The 20,353-nt window shown below is 40.5% G+C and overlaps 1 protein-coding gene across 1 annotated transcript; it reads right to left on the bottom strand.

Moving 5' to 3' along the window:
• Positions 1-7,233: 7,233 nt before the first annotated feature.
• rbm6 (RNA binding motif protein 6) lies at positions 7,234-19,574 on the bottom strand. Its single transcript, XM_070902564.1, has 23 exons — positions 19,471-19,574; positions 18,800-18,873; positions 16,735-18,268; positions 16,534-16,623; positions 16,347-16,416; positions 15,337-15,410; positions 12,228-12,302; positions 11,607-11,898; positions 11,305-11,462; positions 11,076-11,176; positions 10,913-10,982; positions 10,721-10,796; positions 10,560-10,618; positions 10,353-10,473; positions 9,959-10,056; positions 9,242-9,580; positions 9,002-9,151; positions 8,803-8,868; positions 8,371-8,598; positions 8,202-8,276; positions 8,014-8,111; positions 7,868-7,919; positions 7,234-7,780 (listed from the first exon to the last, which is right to left on the bottom strand). The coding sequence occupies exons 2-23, from the start codon at positions 18,850-18,852 to the stop codon at positions 7,685-7,687; spliced, it is 3,975 nt and encodes a 1,324-aa protein (XP_070758665.1). The 5' UTR covers positions 18,853-18,873; positions 19,471-19,574; the 3' UTR covers positions 7,234-7,684.
• Positions 19,575-20,353: the final 779 nt, after the last annotated feature.

Raw genomic sequence — 20,353 nt, 5'->3', positions numbered from 1 at the left:
GAAATTATGGGAAAGTTTAGGAGAGGTTTTAGTTAGATATAGGAACATAAAATGTACGCTTCACTTGCGCTACTCTCATTGTGAATCAGTACTTACTAATCAAAAACTGAGTTAAAGGATTTTGACCGTGATAGAATGAATGGTTAAATACATAGTTCTCAGTTAAAGCATAATTTAGACATCTATTTTAACCAACAGGAAACTGATGGTTCATTACAATCCCAAGATAGATGCATTACAGTGAGAAAAACACTTTTTTTTCCTGAAAGCCCAATTGACAGAATTATTTCTCTCCTGAACCTCAGAAATTCTCAAAGAACTAGACCTCTGCTAACATACATGCAGATGCGTTGCCACACTTGAGGTTTAACAGGCTCCCATTAAGACACACACACATTACAGCACGTCTCTCTTTGCTCTCACACCTACGCTGCATTCAGGGACCGGCTGCCCCAAATGGCTGTGTTGTCGTCAGTGCTGTCTCCTGGGAGGCGAGAGTGTCTCAGGCTTTCTCAGCTATCATTGAGTGTGCGAGGCACTTAGATGCAAAACACAGAAAGAGAGGAAATGAAAGGCTGATAGGTAGACGATCATTTAAAACATAAAGCTATAGATGTAGTTTAAAAATCATGTATATACATGTGGGGGCATTTTATCTGGCACTTAACATCCCTGGTGCAATGTGCAGTTTGAGGTCTGTGTTTCTGAAAGAGACAAAATGATTAATTGCCTCTGTTTGTCACACAAGGGGTCCTCAAGCACTTCGTCTGAAGACAAATGACATTAACAAGACACAAAGACTTCTGTTTCTTTCCAAATGTACAGGCTGATTTTATAAAAATTATGTTTCTTTCAGTTGACTTTCTCGCATATTTCACTGATGTCAAGTTCAAATTGCAAGCAGTAACAGGCAGCGAATGGTAGTCCTGATCTTTTTCTCTTCATGCACAGACATTAATATTAAAAGTGATTTGGTGTGCAAACCCCATTACATACAGAAGATAAGCACAAATGGGGACTTACCTATCATAGTGAAAATCAAGAAGAGTGAATGAGAATGTCTGAGCTCGGATTGTATACAACAACATTTGCATGTCTCCCACCAGCCCCATCCATTCTCATTTGTGTAAGAGTGCAGGCAACGTTACAGATTGCTATAATCCCTCAAAGCTGACAATCGTGATATGGCTGTTAATGTTGTCACTGTACTGGTTTGTGCCTCCAGGACAATGAATAATTTGTACAGTCATTTTCACTCCAGGAATTGGCTTCAACGCAGGTGATTGTGTTACGACAATGCTGTCGTTTACAAAAAATGCACTGAATCTTGTAGAGCCAAGAACGAGAATGAAAATATCCTGAAGCCAGCTTAGAGTGGATCAAGTTGTAACGTCGGGTGAATGAGAAAAGGCAGCAACACTGCGCCTTCATCGGTTTCCCAACACGGTGCTGATAGGTTTATCAGCTGAAGAAAACTAATGTAAACCTACTGCTGATGAAACTAGCCATGTGTCCTGTGGTTCTTTCCATAGAGGGGAAGACTGAGTTGAGGAGGGCTTTTGTTCTGGGGTAAAAAGCTGGTGTTGCAAGCACCTTTCAGCACCCACTGATTCAGTGCACATTCACTGGGCCCCACTACACAGGTATCACCCTGTAAGGAGGTTGAAAAACATAGCTATGTTTCTGTCGTCAGGGGTCTGTAACCGGGATCTGTGTTCCAGCTGTTACAATGCACATTGCCATATTAAACATTTGTGATATCCTGAGAAATACTGGTACTGCAGCAGAAGGAAAGGATCATGCTCAAAGTTTCCAGAAGTATTTTGAGGAGGCAGCAGTGTTTGTGAATTTCATGACAGGGAAAGAAAGTAGTAGATAGACAGGGCACCAGAGGAGGAGTGAGGCTGTTCTGCTGCCTTACCCTCAACTGCCAAGGTGTTCCCACCATAATACGCCAGTAAGCGAAAGGGGGGACATACTGGATCGAGGGGTCTACATTTTACACTCCTGACCCACCAGATGTCACCCTGCCTGCCTTGAACACAGAGTTCTCGTTTCTCTGTCTTCAATGAATGCAACAAGCTCCAAGTTAACTTTCAAGTGGCAAGACATCACAATATATACAGTTCAGGTTTTTAACGTGAGAGAATTTGACACGCACATCAAGATGAATATTTAAAGTTGAATGAAAAATGGCCTTTACATGTCAGACAAGATGGCCAGCTAAAGTCAATTCTCAAATAGCAGAAAAATAAAGGCAGCAGGCTTATAATTTTGGGGTATTTCTAAGACATCAACAAACACAATTTAGACAATTTAAACACAAGCGTAAGCCTGCTGCAAAGGTATCAGCTGCCAGGTTGCAGGTTGAAGTGATGTACATGGATGCATCTGTACAGCATTTATCTGGATATAGAGGGAAAACAACGCAGGCACGAGAAGAAGATGACAGATAGAAAGCAGCTAATATGGTATCAAAATGGACTATTAGAGGTAACATTGTAATGCACAATATAGCAGTAATGGCTGATTGCAAGGGTGGTTATTTCCACTTCATGTGACTTGCAATAATAAACTGAGGCAGGGAAATGACCTGAAATGATGTTTCATCCATATGGCCGCTATGTTAAATTCATCAAACATATTCCCACGGGTTACCATTATTACAGCAAAATGTTAACAACATTACTGCCAGGTATTTCCACACCAAATGGAAAAAAAAACAAGCATAAAAAGTCAAACTAATTATACCATTTCCCCCTGTTGGAACAGACATGCTACCTGAACATGTTATTACTGATTGTAGGTCCTGCTAATATTGACTCAGATTATTATTGTTTCTTCCCTCTGCCCTTTGCTCCCTCAATCTTATTTTACATTAAAATTAAACAGGCCATTAATAATATAGGATGAAAATCTAAACATCTGAGTGCTTGAACTCCTTGACCATGAGACATCGTATTAGCTGGGCAGAACCTGATTCTAGGAATAGTTGCACACTCCAGTAAATCAATTAGTCAATTAGTTTGGCAAGTTTTCTTCTTTGGTTACTTGAGCATCTAGTTGAACCAACCTGGTGGATGTATGGAGTCTAGACAAAGCAGCCTTCATCATCGTAGAATGTAAATATTTCCTTGTGAGCGAAGACTGAATAGACAATTACTTACTTAGATAATTACTTTTTATCACTTTTGTGGCGGGGGATTGTGCTGCTGCCTTCAGGCAAATATAATGCTTCCTAATTATAATATACACACGACTTTAGTGAAAGAATCCTCTTGGTCTCCACCCCCCATAACATAGCATGTGATGTTGCAGGAAATTAACTCTGTACTTCGCTGTACTCTCAGGTTAGAATAGCATTAGCTGAACCATATAACTGAACAAATCAAAAGTAGCGTTTAAAACTTAAGTTTTGTGTTGTGAAGATATTCTTATACATATGGGAAATAGTACTAGTAGTAGTGTATTACAAGCTTATGTTGAACTGTGTTTTAACTGTCAATCCAAAACCACGTGAACTACTGAACTTAAAGTGCAGCGAGGGTGCCAGGTAAAGGCTCTTAAAAAAATGTCTGGGTCTAAACTTTGTCAAATACATCTAACTCTGGCTATGAGAATAATTTGTCAGATGATAATAATGGTTTGCAGAGCATTCAAACTAACTGCCAAGCTTCATGGTGGCTGATATAAAAATGATGCAGAGCAGAACTTTCTGTTTTTATGGCAGCAGGGTTACAGTACAATAAGAGGAATCTTAAAGTCACAAAAGTCTGGAGTGATTAAATGACACAACTGTAAATTACATAAAACTTGCTATAATGTTTTTTTTCAGCATCAGAATAGACAGAGAATAGAAGGAAACGTTCCCGCTGTCTGTTTTCTGTAATAATATAGTGCTCTCACTGCTGTCATTTCTCCATCAGTGCGGAAGTGCAGGGCCATGACATCATTTCCAAATGTTTTGAATGTCTATAATGTTCTCAATGACAGGACTGCCAGTGGAATTGGTTCTGCTACGAGCAATGGTCCAAATGTTCTCAACATAAGCTGTGCTCTGAAGTGTGTCCCACGCCTGACAATCACAAGGACATTTTCAAGATGATGTTATAGATTAGCAATCAATAACAGACGTCATTTTTCAACTTACACTTGAAAGGATAAGCCAGATGGTGAAATTGCTCAGACAAGCATGATTTTCCTACGAGCCTGTGACGGGTATAGCCTCTTCTGTTTGCATGGGGTGACCACGAAACACATGCTCCTCCTTAAGGGAGTCCCTCTACATGGGATGTGTTTTTGATCATTTGTCATAACGGACAAAGAAGAGATTTGAGAAAACCACACAGTCATCCTACATGTACGCATATTGTAAAATAATCCATTTCATCTTTAATACTACATGGATTTAATTTCATACAGAAATCAGCTCTTTAAAGGACTTCTTCACAAGGAAAAAATACACTGGAAAAACTAGATGGTGTCTGGTGAACCGCCTGTCCGTTGGTGTTGGATGAATATTAAAAAAAAACAAACATACGATTTTGTTTTCAACATTTACAGCATCTTTGTCCATCTGCAGCAGCTTCACATCAGACCTCCATTAAAATCAATCAAATGATGCTTCTCCCTCCTCCTCTCGCCTCTGTGGACTGACAGCACATCTCAACATCTGACAGTCCTGCTGACTGTGTTCTTCCTGTCTGTCTCTGTCTCGTCCCCAGACTGCTGCTCCAGCTCCACCCGCCTGCTGCTAAGAGCCGTCCAGCTGGGATAATTGCCCCCCCCCCCACCTTTTTTTCTGTTATTCACGCTGCCTGAAAGCTCTCCTTCACACACGCATGGGGATACTAACATGGCAGCTCTCGGCACCCTGCCTCACTGCTTGGCCTCTCATCCTCTCAGACTAACTGCACATTCATTTTCATTCCATAGACAGTTAGGACCGGGTAATGACGACATCTGTCACTGGGAGCTGGGGGTGTCTTTGGGGTCTTGTGACAGAATGGAGAAAAGAGGAATGGAAATTAGTTCACATATAATAACAGAAAATAGGCAGAGATTGCTTCTCCAAATGCCCCCCTTCTGCTATTTGGGGGGGGGGTGGCACCTAATCCCTCACCCAGTGACTTTATTTGAGATGTCTGCATATATCAAAATGTTAAGACCTACTCATATTGTTGTCACTGTGGTACACAATTGTATTTTATAGGTTCTGGATGGTACAATAACCTTAATACTTCCCATTATCTAATGGCAGTTTGTGCCCCAAGACTGTAATCCAAAATGTGTATTTAATTCTTCTGCATTATCAAACAGTTTATTCAGTTTTTGGTCTAGGTCATGAAAAGCAATGTCAACAAAGTACATGAAACCTAAGCCCATGTAAATCTTGGTAATAAATACTCTATTTATATGCAAATACACAGATAGTGTGTCCAAATCTGTTCCTTCCTGAAAATGTATTCATGCGATTGATGTCAGGATATACTGATCAACATGAAATTAAAGAATATGACCATTTCAACCTACCAGCAGGATAGACTGAAAAAAATACAGCAAATATGGAAGTAATTTAAATGACCTTCAAACATCTAAAGATGTGAGCCAACCTTGGATTTCGGCAGGCGTGCAGGCAATCCATTATTTCAAGGACACATGGAAATAGTGTGATGACCAAAATGCTTTAAAGACACACATGTACAGTGGGTTTCCTTTTTCTTATGGCAGTAAATGTCGTTCCTTTTTTTTTTTCATTACATTATTGCAAAATCTGCTCAATTTAGTTTTGTCTTATGTGTAAACAGAGAAGGCATATTTTAACATCATTTGATATAACCTGTCTGGTCTTAAGGATGTAACTGAACCAGGATAGCACATGATATTCACCAGAGTTTCCACAACTTTAACATAATAATGTAAATATGTGGGAAAGGGGTTTGACAACTATCTTTAGACTAGATCAGTAGAAATTGAGATCTGACATTACATAGGACAAAATAATAATTAAATGTCTCTAAGGAGCAGACATGTCAACTTAAGATGAACAGAACAAAACAGAACAAGTTTAAACTCAATACAACATAACGTTTTCCTCTCCTGAGGGATGGGCGTGTAGAGTTTTAAAGCATGCTGGCAAACTTTAAAGAGGGATGGTCTCTTTGAATCCTGACCACCTTGACAACAGCAGGCTGGAGGTTTGACTTCCAATCCTACCAATGTTTGTCCAGTTCTGCTCTAATGGCTTTTTACTTAATCAAAATGGCATATAGTTGTTACCTCTGGTCCCTGCAAGACAGAGTTGAGATTAAAACGCTACCTTTTTAACACAAATGTGGGTTTCCAAAGTGTTGTGTCAGTTTCACTGCAGAAAACATCTAAACCTGAGATAATCTGTGGTTTTGTTTATTGTGCTTTCCTGTTTTGTTGCCAAGCCTCAAAACAAGGTTTACACTGAATTGTGCTTTGTTGCCATGTTGCCCTGTATCCTTTGACAGAAAGACTCCATATATTGTCAGTCATATCCAGTTGACATATCTGCAGGATTAATTGTTCAGGCTTCAATTCCCTCATTTGGTTACTGTCCAAAAGTAAGCACACAGTAGGAAGCATGATTGCTCTTGCACAGATGAAAAGGTGTTGGCTCCCTGCTCTCCACAGTGTTTGAGTGTTTCTGCTGTTTGTCATTGACTGCAGGCTCCTCACGCTCCCCAGTGTTCTTGTTACTGCTCTCAGAGGAGCTAGTGTGTCAGCACACTAAACCCATGCAATCCTCTACATTCATTGAACCACAGCCATAGGGAGAGTGCGGGCTGGTTCCTTCATATCAGTAAAAGGTCAGAGGGGAGGCTTCATGTTCTAACCCCGGCAGTGCACAACTGGGAAACATTAAAGCTGCATCTACTAAGGGCAGAAATGGTGTCAAAGGCAGATACTGCATTAAGCAAGTTGGCGAGATCAGTCTCTACTGGAATCCATAAGACAAAATCCTAATGCATATGTATAGCCTCTTTAATTTAATCGTATTTGTTCTTTAACTTGGTAAATACTGATACTAAATACTAATTCTGAGGATTTGATTCAGCATTCTTGCTTGGATACTTCACATCAACACAAAACAAAACATGGTCTCTTGCTGCCACCTAGTGGACATGAGAGGCATGCAGAGCAAGTGGGCTCATGTAACAATTAAAACACCAGTAAAACACTTTCGAGGCAGAGAGGTTAGTCCATAATACCTTTTTTACTTAAAAATGTGTACATATAATAGCAGTTCTGACCCATGAAAATGAAACTGTAAAAATTGCTCAGTTTTAAAACAAAACATAACCGTGGCCAGTGTGACAGTATCATTTAAAAAAGACAACCTGGACACATTTCACAAGTCTACATACAGGCCACACATAAAAAAAATGGGCAAAAATACTCAAATTAACAGCATGAATAAACACTTTCTATACAACATCCATTGTTGAGGATGTCAAATATTCTTTTTAGCTCCACAGTAGCCTTGTAATGTGACTTATTGACCACATAATTGTTAATTTCAGTGTAGAATACTGTGGCTCTAAAGTGTGATAATGTCCAAGGCAGAGAAACAGTAATGACAGTCAAAAGAGATTTCTCATGCCAAGGTGGGCAATCATGTCATATTAACAATTCACATATCAAAGTGAGGATGAGATCACTCGAGTTCCTTGAACCGTGCGAACATGGCCTTGCGTACCGCTTGTTTGTAGGTGGCATGGTCCCAAACTACTGGCTCTTTCTTTCTCTTCTGCTAAACAGAGAAGTGCAATGAAAGGTTTAATAAACCAACAAGAAACACTACATGGAATTTAGCAAAGAAATGAAGCTTCACACCTACCGGGACAGGTTCAGCTCCTAAACCAGGTCTATCGCTGACTTTATTCATCTCCCTGAGCACAGAGAACAAACGGTTCATATACAAATGTTTGTATTAAAACCACTTAAATGTGATCCCATTTCAATCGTCAGTTAAAGCACACCTACCTGGAGGTTCCCGCCCAGGTATTATGATGGTGCTGCTGTTGGTGATGGTGTTTTCTTCTTTTCTGTTCTGGTGACCTAGAAGTTTCTTTGGCATTCAGCTGTGAAGGACACATTCCAGCTTTAGCAATCAACTGACAACCTGATACTCTCCTCAGCATATTTTCTCTACCCCCTTAATTTTCACTTACTTCTTTTTCCTGGTTCTCCAGCGCCTCAAGCTCCTTCTTTGACCTCTTGATCTTAAGGTGGATCTCCATATTTTGCTGTTGAGACAATACATCAAATATTAGAGGCTATGTACCCTATATCATAGGGTCGCTGTCAACTAGTGTTCATACAGAGGTGAATAGGTAGTACTTTGTGCAAGTCGGAAAGCTGCTGGTGGCGGAGCAGAGCGTCCTTGTTGGGGAACTGTCTCCTACACAGCAGACAGGCCATCTTCTTCCAGTCTGTCAGCTTGTTGTCCTTGTCTTCAGATAGGCCGTCCTGACTGCCTTTAGCTGTGTCCTCCTTATCTTCTTCCACCTCTTCATCACTTCCAGCTGCATAGTCGGACGCGAGCAGACCCAGGGAGCCCATTGGACGCTGGGGAAGCAAACCAGACAAATGTTAAAAACAACTGTGGCAATTTCTCAATCATGTAAAAACTATTGGTCTATCCACTTTATTTCATTTTTGAAATGACCCAATGAGGAAAGTAATCAAAGAGAGCCAGGTATGACAAAAGGGTCAACACCATGCAGTTAGAATAGGAGGTATACAAAGGAGACTGAACAGCAGGATTCTTACCTTTGACTTTTCATCTTTCTTAGGAGGAGCAAGGGGCTTCTTAAAAAGATCATCTCCGCCTGAGATCTAAGGATGTAGATAAAGAACAGGGCCAAAAATAATTAGATATAATAAATAAATTCTTCATATATCTACATTCATTGTAAAAATGAAAATCACACAGTAGATCATGTGCGGTTGTTGGAGGTGAGTCCCTAACCTTCCTCTCAAAGATAGCGAAACCGGCGTCAGCCGACTTGGATTGCCTCCTGTCATCGTCCATTCCAGACTTCAGCAACGGTGACGCAGAGCGGACGCTTTCCTTTTGACGATTCTGGATCTTTGCCCAGCGCTCCATATCCTTCATGATCTGCAAACAGAAGCACATTTCTTAACTACATGCCCTTTACACATCTGTATTTCACATTTTGTGCGCTATGTATTGTAACTGAAGTGCTACCTTGACGGCAGCAAGACTTCTCGGCTTGTCGTCTTTGTCCTTTTTAGCAGAGTCCTCGTCGTCTTTCTTCTCAGGAGTTGCTGTAGAAGACGGAACAGGCTCCAGATCTGAGCTGCCAGCAGAAACAGGAACTGGTGCCGCTGCTGGGGTGAGTGGGGGCACCGTTGGTTTCTTCATTTCCAGAGGAGCATCTGCTGCTGGGTTGGAAAGAATGGCCTGGTCTTCAACGGTCATGGTCACAGGTTGGGTCTCTGCAGAGTTCCCTCCAGGAACTGGGATGTAGGTCTTTGATGCACCATCCCAGTACATGTACTCTTGGGTTTGAGCATTGTAGAAATACTATACACCAAAATGGACGAAAAAGGGAGAAATTACAATCACTTAAGACACATTTATGGTGGCTACAGGCTGACAGCATATGTAAGTTTAAATGCAAAATGTCAGTCCTCACATTACAATAAGATCTTCAAATTTCTCAGAAGCTTAAATGTTCAATAAATGAGCATGAAAACATTTTTGTTAGAGGATACAGTTACTTATGGGTAGATGAGTATTAGCTGTACAGTATATCTTATTCTCTGACAGGTTACTGACTGCAGCACCTATATAGCATTTGGATACAATATAAACAATATAAACACTCTCTCTCTCTAGTTACTCTTGTCCATTCATAGGCTAGTGAAAGTGCTGGATCACTGTGTTGTCTTGTATGCTCACCCTAGAGCCAGGGTCATAGTACAGTGTTGTCTCAGGATCATAGTAGAAGCCTGACGTGGCATCGTACAAGTAGTTGGTCATGTCTGGAGTCTCAGAACCTGGAGGAATTAGGACAAATAGAGATGACATTTATATTTATTCATTTGGTAGACAAAAGTGTCAAATGAATTGATTTAGATCCCTTTTTAAACACAATTTATACATTTAAGAGTTCTTACATTGCTAAAATGTCAGATTTAAGTTAAAAATTAAGAAAGCGTGCAGGAGTTTGTCACCATTGACTATAAAATCACATTACAGAGCTACACTGGATTAGTTTACTACAATGTTTTAACAATACCGACAGAAGGTGATTCAATGCTTTTCTGGATTTAACGATTGATTTGTTTCTTACCAAAGATGTAGTTCTGTGATCCGTCTACGGCGACTGTCATCCCAGATGTTGCTGTGGGCACATGGAGTCCACCAGCCTGGTACGACGGATCCAGAGGTGGAGCCTCACCGTAGCCAACTCCCTACAAGGCGTTAAAGGAGATGTACGGTTTACTGCCGAGCTTTGAGACAAGATACCTACAACTTTGCTTTGTGCTTTGTAACCTACCTGTGCAATGCTGGGGTCTGACGACAGAGCAGGATTAGTGCTGCCAGTCATCAAATCACCTAGTGGCAAAAGAGACTACTTAAAACAGTTCTATGTTCACGTTTGGTGATAATAAACAGTGCCTTAGGACCAACATATCAGAATGTGTGTCGGAGTCTCACCTTGCATTCCAGCGGAGGCAACGGCAGGTGGCTGCAGAGGTTGCAAGAACTGTGCAGGTTGTGGGTACTGCTGCTGCTGAAATGCCAGGGGAAAATAAAGAAACAAAAAAAAACACAGGTCATCTGACATCTCTCACCATCCTGCTCTTTTTAATAACTTTGTAAAACACTACAATATGGACCACAACTTACCCCCACCATGCTGGCCTCAGGTGGATACCCAAGGATGGAATTGTTTGGTTTATCAAAGTCTCTTCTGAAACTGAAGCAGACAGAAAACATCAGGAACAAATGAGATATGATTTCTCTACAAGACATAGATGATAAGTACATCTTAGCAAAAATACTGACTTACTTTTGGTTCTTCAGGGGTTTCGCGACCTCAGCATAAACTCTGACTCCGTCAACATAAAGGGGTCTGGGTTTAGTGAGGAGCTCAACCAGACGTGTCACTTGCTACAAAAGAAGACACAATGCTGAGTGAAATCACAAGGAAACACTGGACAAAGACGGTAATCACAAACTCTGATAGAAGACATTATAAATCAACAGCAAACTGTCTGCATATATAATTCTTTAGGTACCTCATGAGAGTCCATGTCAACAAAGCAGAAGCACTTGGCTCCTGGTGGCTTAGCCTTGACTAAGCGAACATTTCTTTCATCCAGATATGCAAAGGGATCCAAGGCTTTCAGGATAGTCTCTACTGTGGTGGTGGGCTTCACATTTTTTATAATCATGGCTGTACAGTGACACAAAGGAAAACCGTTATGTGCTATTGTAATTCATGACCAAGTTGGGTAAACAACAAACAAATATGTCCATGGATTGCTATCGTTTATGGCTATAAGGTTTAGCAAAGACCCAGGAGCTGAAGTCAACATACTTTTGCTGTCTCTAAAGACGGAGTCAGATTGGTGTGAACTGTGATGAGGAAGGTTGCGGTTGCCCCAAGACTCTGCCTGCTGCTCAGTTTCTTGCTGTTGGAGCTGTTGGTCCACCTGCTGCTGCCAGGCCTCTGGAGTCAAGTCAGAGCTGCGCTGCCACTGGTTGTGGGGCAATGGCTCAATAGGGCCTTTTGGTTTGGACCCATTCAGGTTGGTCTTCAACTCTTGTAAAGGTTCATCTGGTCTGGGCAACTGGGGCTCCTGGAGTTGAGGTACTTTGTGATCAGACTCCTAATTCACATAGACAGGAAGGAAGCGACACGCACTTTTAAAATGCGGTACGGTATACAACAATATGCCAAAGTGACACTGTACATGGTGGATGATACCATACATTTTCAAATAGTGTTGAAACGTAAATGTTTGTACTGTACTGAAATAGCGTGAAACAGTGTAAATTATGCTAAATTTACCATGTAAGATGTCATCATACAGATAATTTTCTTTTTATTGTGCCTTTATTCGTAACCCATATTTCAAATACTGGCTTTTGTTTGAGAATTTCTGGTTGACTTTAGAAAATAAATATATATATAATCATTTTCTGTCACAACACTCACATTAACACCTCTTTGACACTCGTCTGGCTGGATGTACTTCATGGATGTTGTTCTAGTGCCAACCTTTAGGGATCCCTGAAAGAAGAACAGAAATGATCAATCAGTATCGTACAACATAGGTGACTTATAACTTAAATAATACCAATGACCCAACATGCACTGTGGCAGGTTTAGCCCTCCTCTTCACTGCTGAGGATCAAGCGGGCGAACACTTATGATGGTGTGCAAAGCCCAGATCGAGGGTCATGCTTCACATACTACGTTAAATAGTTTAAAGTGAACTACAAATTAGGGCTGCGACTAACAATTATTTTCAGTATCGACTAATCTGCCGATTTTTCTATCAATTAATCGAGTGATTGTTTGGTCCAGAAAATACCAGAAAAAAGTGAAAAGTGCCCATCACAATTTCCTAAGGCCCAGGGTAACATTTTCAAATTGCTTGTTTTGTCTGACCAAAACCCAAAGATACGCAGTTTACTATCACACAATGCAAAGAAAGCACCAAATCCTTGCAACTGAAAAGCTGAAACTAGGGAATGTTTGGCATTTTTGCTTGAAAATGAAAATCAATTGATTATCAAATTATTATTCATAGTTGCTGATAACATAATCCAAAAGAAAACAGAATCATAGTGCCAAATGAGAACCACACTCTCTGTAGGGTAACACTATGCCATCGTAAATACTCCATTCCCAAGACTAGATTGCATTAGTATGAGAAATTAGCTCACAGCAAATCTAAATGTACAAATTGGAAGAACTGTGTTTAACATCCATAATTCTGATAAAGGTTGTGCATCTCAAAGATGGATTTAAATCCAGTGGTTAATTACAGAGAGTACCTCAATTGCACAAAACAGAATTAACCATTAAAACCATACATAAAGCCATACCATAAAGCACAAAGCAAAAGCCATCCTTTACCACTCAAGTTAGGGTATTTGAATCTTTGATAATAAAACCACACAAATACCAGCATCACCTAGTTTTTCTCCTGAGCTATCACAAGCTGCAAAACATTGGCCAAGAGTGAAAATAAAGTGGTGTGCAACCAAATACTCTAATAATAGAAAAAAGCAGACATTTCAGTAACAATTCAACTGATCCCAAGCTACTCCATAGTTTTACAGACATGATCAAAGCACATCAATCCGGGCCAGTGTTGGAGACTTCGTTCATTGTGTCAAGATGTGAACTTCAATCACAAATTGCTCAGAGTAATTCAAAGAAAGAAGAAATCCGGGTGCCAAAAATTCACTGATGATGCGTTCAAGAGAATACCATCAAGAGGACATGCATTCTTCAGAAAAGCCAGATGATTGAAAATGCCTTGAACTGGTGAAAGAATTTTGCCACAGAAGGACTGCTGCAGAGACCTAACAAGACAACAAGACAAAGAGTTTGCAGCCACACTAGCAGCTTTGTGAGGCTGTAAAGCTCGTTGTGAAGAAAACCAAACCCTTAAATAAACTGTTCAATAGATTAATTGATGATGGCGCTAGATGAAAGGTCGGGGGATCACCAAAGTGCATAAAGACCACAAATGTCTGCACCAAAATGCATGATTATCCATCCAACAGTTGTTGAGAAATGTCACCCTGAACCACAAATTCGGTCTCATGGTGGCCCCACAAGTAAGGTCAAGGGCACTCAAAGTTATTAGGATTCATCCTCAGGGCATCATGAATATCTATACCAAATTTAACAAGAATCGTTCCAATAGGTGTCCAGACATTTCATCAAAAACCAAAAATGTCAACCTTCTAATGGTGCTGGAGGAAAAGTCAGGGGATCACCAAAGTCAGTAGGCTTCATCCTCAGGGCACCATGATTATCTGTACAAAATCCAACAGCAATGAATCCAACAGTTGTTGTCATATTTCAGTCGGTGGACCAACCAACTGACAATGTCATCCATAGGGCCACACCGCTAGCGTAGCTAAAAACTCCCAAGAGCAATATACACCCGTAAATGGCTGAGAAAATTATACCAAAGCTGTGATCCCTACAATGCTTTACCCGTCCCAAGATTACTATTGAAAAAGTATTATTTTTCAAAGCCATTTCTAATCTAAAAAATGGTTTCAGTTTCTCTTGCCAAGAAAGCTAACAACGTACTTTATGGTAACCTTTTAAGGTAATAGTTAAACTGAAACCGCAGGGTTCTCATTAATAAGGCTGCGTTCAGTCAGACTTTAGCCCTGTGTGAAAAAACGCAGCCTTCTCATTAATTTGAATGAGGCCGGTCGCAATGTCCTCTGCCAAAAAAGTTGAACCTGGCTTAACTTTCCATCTGTTTAACAAGATCGGTAAAGACAAAATAATTGTCAAGTGTTTTGGTGTCTGATATGTGTTCAATCTCAAAGATCTGTTACTCACACCAGAATTCCAGATTCTATTTCATGTCTCATCTGTACCTGAAACAACACGCCCCCCACCAACCAGCCCCTTGCATTGTTTTAACACAGGGCTGTTTTCAGCCGGAACGCTGAGACAATGGTAAGGAAAAAGGTTCAAAAGAGCAGTTGCTTCCTTGACGACAGAACCTTCTTCGGAAGTTGTGCAAACCAATATTTTCTAAGACACGAAGACTTATGAGTGCTGCAAGCGGTAACAGTTTCCTTCGATACAAAGGCTAAGTCACAACACAGGAAATGGTGGATACGTACAGTACCTTCATTGTCAATATCATTGTAAAGTCTTCCTAAAATTATAAAACCTCTCAACTTTTAGACAATCCCACCTAAGGACAGATTTTTCCCCCAAACATCTGTATTTTCTGGTTAAATTCATTCCAGGCTTAGGCAGTTTGGGGTTGAAATTTAAAAATTTAGGATTAGTAGGGCAGGTAAATAATCTTTTAAGTGCTAAATAAGTAACCTGAAATACTATCGCGCTTAATATTCAGTTCATGGAAAATTAGGACCAACTGTTTGAAATAGGTTTAAATATTAACATCTTCATGTCCTTAACCAAATTAAGTTCACTAAAAGTAACAGGAACCCTTTCCCAGGTTCTCTCCCGCCCCCATCTACTATATGCCCTCTCAACCCCTCATAATCCTGATGGGAGAGACGGCCTTCGTAGAGTGACGAGGATGGGCCACCTTGTTGGACTCCATGAAGTGGACTGCATCCTCGAGGTTTAAAAACTCCACATAGGCCGTATCGTAGCTGTAACCTGGGGACAGCATTTGAAATACAGATGGGTTTTTGTTAGTCAATTCCAGTAATGACAGTCACCCACTAAAACATAAAAGACAGCAGTTCGTGAATACATCGAGATCAGTGTGAGCGAATTTTTACACCTTTACTTACACACATACCTTTGCAGGAAAACACACATTTTGTTTATGCTTTTTTTCTATTCAGTCTTCTGATGACTGATGTCGTATCAGACTTTGCCAGGAAAGGCTTTGATAAAGCCAAGCCTTAACAGGCAGATATTCCAGACCAGTGGCAGTGAACGACTGTGTGGTGTGCACCATGGAGACAGAAAGATTTACTATTCATGTTATCAATATCAAATAAAAAAGGCACCTAATATCTCTTCCTGAGATGGACATTTTGATATATTTATGCAAAATAAACAGCCTTTCAGACATAATCTTCACAAAAAGGCTTGGCATCATCTAAAACCATGTCTACAGCGACCCACTGTGGAAAACTTCCACTCTAAATCAGATGTTTAGATCAGCAGGATGAACAAAGCAGTAACAAGGCGGTCTCCATTTCAGGTTTGTTGACAGTCTTTTTTCAATCAAAGTACTTAGATAAAGTGTCCCTGAAGGACATATTCAGTGAGTCACTTGTCACAGATCTTTTGTGACTGACATTGAATATCACTCTCCAAAGCTCCTAATATTGAATCCATGGTGAATCCTCTAAATTGCTGACAATGACCCCACATCCTCAGGCATGAAAAAGGATGGCATAACAGAACTCCCATTCCTTCTTTACTGAGCGAGTTCACACAGACCACCAACAACAAAACCGACCAAGAACATAAAAAAAAAAGAAAGAATGCAGAGTTTCGAATGTCGTAAAAGCGAAATGTCGAGGGACATGTTAGCGATCGACTGCCCCAAACAGTTCCACAAAGAAACTTTATCCTTACCTGGCACAACATTTTTGATTTTCATCCCCTGCATTGGCACACCATCACGGACTGCAAAGGCACCAAGAATCTGCAAGAGACAATGACAAAATGAGTGAGTTACGCCATAACTGTCCATGCCAAATAACACCAACACAGTCTGGTAACCATAATAATTAACACATAAAGTTGTTTTTCTGATTATTACCTGCTCCATTGTGGCAGTCTTTGGAATACCAATTATAGATATTGTATTGGAAACTTTGTCCTCCACTGATGCACTCCTGTAATCTTGATCCTTTTAACATATATTATGATCAAAATTCTGGTTATGACACATCAAAATATTATAATGAATGCAAATGTCATTTATAAACAAATACTGGCAACAAAATAAAAATACACATACCTGAGAACCAGATTCACTAAATTTTGAAGGCGTGATTGGTTTAGACTCTTTGATGAGTTTCTCTGGTACTGGAAGTGCCTCCCGTTTGTAATCAAAAGACCTCCCGGACCCTGTCCTGTAATCGATGTCCCTGTAGTCTTGGTCTCTCGTCTGTACAGTGCTGCTGCTTTGAAAATCACGTTCAGCCCCCATCTTACCCCTGGCAGGTCCCTGATTGTGTGGGATATCTTTCAGCCCTTTAAAACAATCACTTGGCACCTGAATCTCATGTGAGGGCTGATTCTTCTCTTTATGGTAAGGGGGCCTTTCGTCACAATTTGATTTATTCTGACTATGCTTTAGGTCCCTTTCTCCAAGCCAGTGTTTGCTTTCATTTTCTCTCCCAAGTGGGCCAGTAAGGGGACTTATTTCTGGGAGTGGATGGTCTTGTGGAGCTTTTCTGCCAATTGCTGGTAGATTCATGGCAGGAAAGTGGTCACCATGAGGAAAGCCGCCATCTTTCCCTGGGAATTCAGCAGATGGCCGATTCCTTTCCTGAAATGGTGGTGGATCTCGAACATTCATGTCTCTGCCAAAACCTGCAGGGAAGCTGGGTTCGGGTACACCTCCCATACCTTTACCCATGTTTAAGAAAGGGCTCTTGTCCTTTCGACGGTTCTTCCATTCCTCTGCAAGAGTCATCTCTTCACCACTTCGATAATCCATAAGGGGACTGCCCTGACTTGATTCTGGAAATTCTCTCTCTCCGACTTCTCCACCCATAAACTCTGATCTTTGAGGACCAGCAACAGCTGAAGGCATGTCTGATCTTGCCCTGTCCACTGGAGAGACATCACTGTTTCCAAATCTTAAGGGAGATCGATCCCTACCTCTAAATTCAGTTGATGGTCCAAGGCGATTTCTGAAATCCACATCAGAATCAAATCCACCTCTTGGATTGAAAGGTGGCCCTCCTCTTCTGTCAGTGTCCATCATCCTCCTTTCACGTGGAGGTAAGTCCATATCAAAGCGATCAGTGTCACCGATGCCCATTGGGGGCCTGTCACGCATGTCCCTAAATCCATCATTACGCTCCATGGGAAACCCTCTTCTTCCATCAATATTGGGATTGTTGAACGGTGGCATGTCGTAATGAAATGACTCTCTGTCTCTCATGTCCATAAATCTGCTGTTTGGCTCCCGTGGTGGCATACCCCTCCCTCCCATGTCTACTGAGTTCCTGCCTGGTCCCGGGAAATCAGAAGAATTCATCAGTTTGTCTCTGATGGCAGTTTCATAGTGCCTTCTAAGACTGAAGTCTGGTTCTTCTCCAGGTCTGAAAAAATCTCTGTTTGGCTCTCTACCTCGCATATCACGTGGGTCCATATCACGCCCCCTCATGGGTGGCCCATCCATCCTCCTCATGTCCATAGCTGGTAGATCAAGAGGCCTTGGGCCCATATGCCCCATGGGACCCATGTTCATCCCATCTCTGCCTCTATAATCAGGCATGGGGCGATCTCTGCCACCAAACATTTCTCCACGATGATCACCACTGGAATATATATCAATATATTAGGCTATTGATTTGTTTGAAATGTACATAACCAAAGAACAAAGCTTACAACAAAATAATATGGAGGGGAAACATATTAAGTAAATTTTTCCCAATCAATCACCACAAAGACATATAGAAAGGGTAGGCAATATGGCAATTCTAATTATTATTAGATTAAAGAAATTTCCCTAACGTCAAAGATTTTGCCATTAACAGATAAAAGCAGGGGAGCCACAGAATGCAGAAATGTGAGAAAATTTTATATTTTAAATATGTGCACAAATACAGACAATCAATTATTTCATATAGTTAACACAATAGGATTTCCTGAAAATGTACACCACAACCATATAAATTATATATGTATATATAAAAATAATGATACTAGATTTTAGCCATATTGCCCACCCCTAGAAAACAGCACAACAGGTAAACACAGAAGAGCAGTTACAAAAGGAAATATGTTTCTTTGTCACTACTTGAAATGTGTTTTAAATCTATGCCTATGACTGAATGATGCTTGTTTACCGAAAGGATGGTCCTCCCCGTGGTCCTTGTCCTTGTCCTGGCCCATCCCACATCTTTGTAAGTCAGTATGTTATCTGGAAGGTTTACATCATTTCATTAAGGTACATAAATGCACTTTTGACTTGCCAATGGAAGGTGTATCCATCATAATATAACCGAAAAGAATCGGACACTGACTGCACAACCCAGAATTAAAGTGATTAGAAATCTGTGAGCGCATGGCCACAGATAAGTGATCGTTTAACGTTACATAAAAGATGACTGCATACGTCAAACCTGGGCAAGTAACACTTGGTGCTGTGATTGCTAATGCTGGCCCACAGACGAGTGGCCCGCTAATTATAGCCATCACTAGGCCTTCAAAATCTACGCCACAACATAAACAAGTGACGTTAGTATTGAAAATGACTGTAATGTAGTAAACAAAGGAATTCAGAGGAAGGGCCGTATTGTTATGGCAATGTTTGGGCGATTAAATCAGCGAGTTCATTATAACCAACAACAGCCCACCGCAAAAGACCATTCACAGGGTGACGCTATCGGCGCTAACTCGGCTAACGCCGGTTTCTTTGCGTTAGCTTGCAGCTGGGTAGCATCCTTTGAAATACAGAACACTTCACCGAGTATATATTTCACCATTATCGCGTAGGTATTATTGCTTTAGGACACACCTTGAATGCTTGTTCTTCGAGCTCAGTATCGATATTACAGAGGATTTTTCGTCCAGGCCGTTACTACGAACTAACGACAAATGGAGACGAAGGTTCTTCTTCTGTTGTTGCTGCAGCGGAGACGAAGCTAATTCTTCTTCCTTGTATTCCGGCATACGTGTAAACCAGACGCTGTAGGGTGAGTTGTGCCACCTAGTGGTTATTAATTACAACCATTGTCATATTGTATGTAGGACTGGGCCATGAAAAGTAGTATCGCAGGAGCCATAAGAACATCGCCATATGACCCATATTTCAGTTTTAAATAAACAAATATTAGGAGTCAAATCAGTGCAAGGGCTTGATTTGGCATTCATCAAACATTATCTTTGTGATACACCAAAACACCTGTAAGATTGCAGTTTTTTTTTCAATTTAAATCCAGATCCATTTTGATTTCTAAAAAGACTGCTCCTCTGCTATGTAATTTACCACTGTATTATGTGTCTAATTTGGCTTAAAAAATATCTTGGATTGTATCAGTACCTTGAAGCCATAGTAAAGATTAACTTTGGTTTATTTGTCTAACACAAATTATTCAGTGGAAAATATGCATATCTCTGCACATGAATTATTCATTATTTGTGTTAATTGACATTAATTACAGAAAATCTTGGTTTACATCCTCTGAAAATGATACTGCATGTTAATGTTGTTCTGCTATGAGAACCCAAATGTCAAAATGTCAATATTTGTTTTGAAAAAAGTTTGACAAAGTATATAAACATATATTCTCTAATGCTATTCTTAAGATGACCAAGATTTCTAACATTTTTTGCAAAGAAAAGTTGGATGAAAAGTTGGTGGCTGTTAGAGTGGCTTGTCTTATCAAATAGTAATACTG

Source organism: Enoplosus armatus, chromosome 3 (genome assembly GCF_043641665.1).
Source record: "Enoplosus armatus isolate fEnoArm2 chromosome 3, fEnoArm2.hap1, whole genome shotgun sequence".
NCBI lineage: Eukaryota > Metazoa > Chordata > Actinopteri > Centrarchiformes > Enoplosidae > Enoplosus > Enoplosus armatus.
The sequence above is the reverse complement of the archived record's forward strand: the minus strand, read 5'-3'. Positions and strand labels throughout refer to the sequence as shown.

Bases quoted from the DNA above. Each gene is read 5' to 3' on its own strand.
- rbm6 (XM_070902564.1), bottom strand. From the start codon at position 18,852: ATGTGGGATGGGCCAGGACAAGGACAAGGACCACGGGGAGGACCATCC. The intron at 11,899-12,227 runs GTGAGTGTTGTG...TATGTGAATTAG, and splicing joins AGTGTCAAAGAGGTGTTAAT to GAGTCTGATCACAAAGTACC. The intron at 9,152-9,241 runs GTAGCACTTCAG...TTCTGTTTGCAG, and splicing joins GAAGTCTTGCTGCCGTCAAG to ATCATGAAGGATATGGAGCG.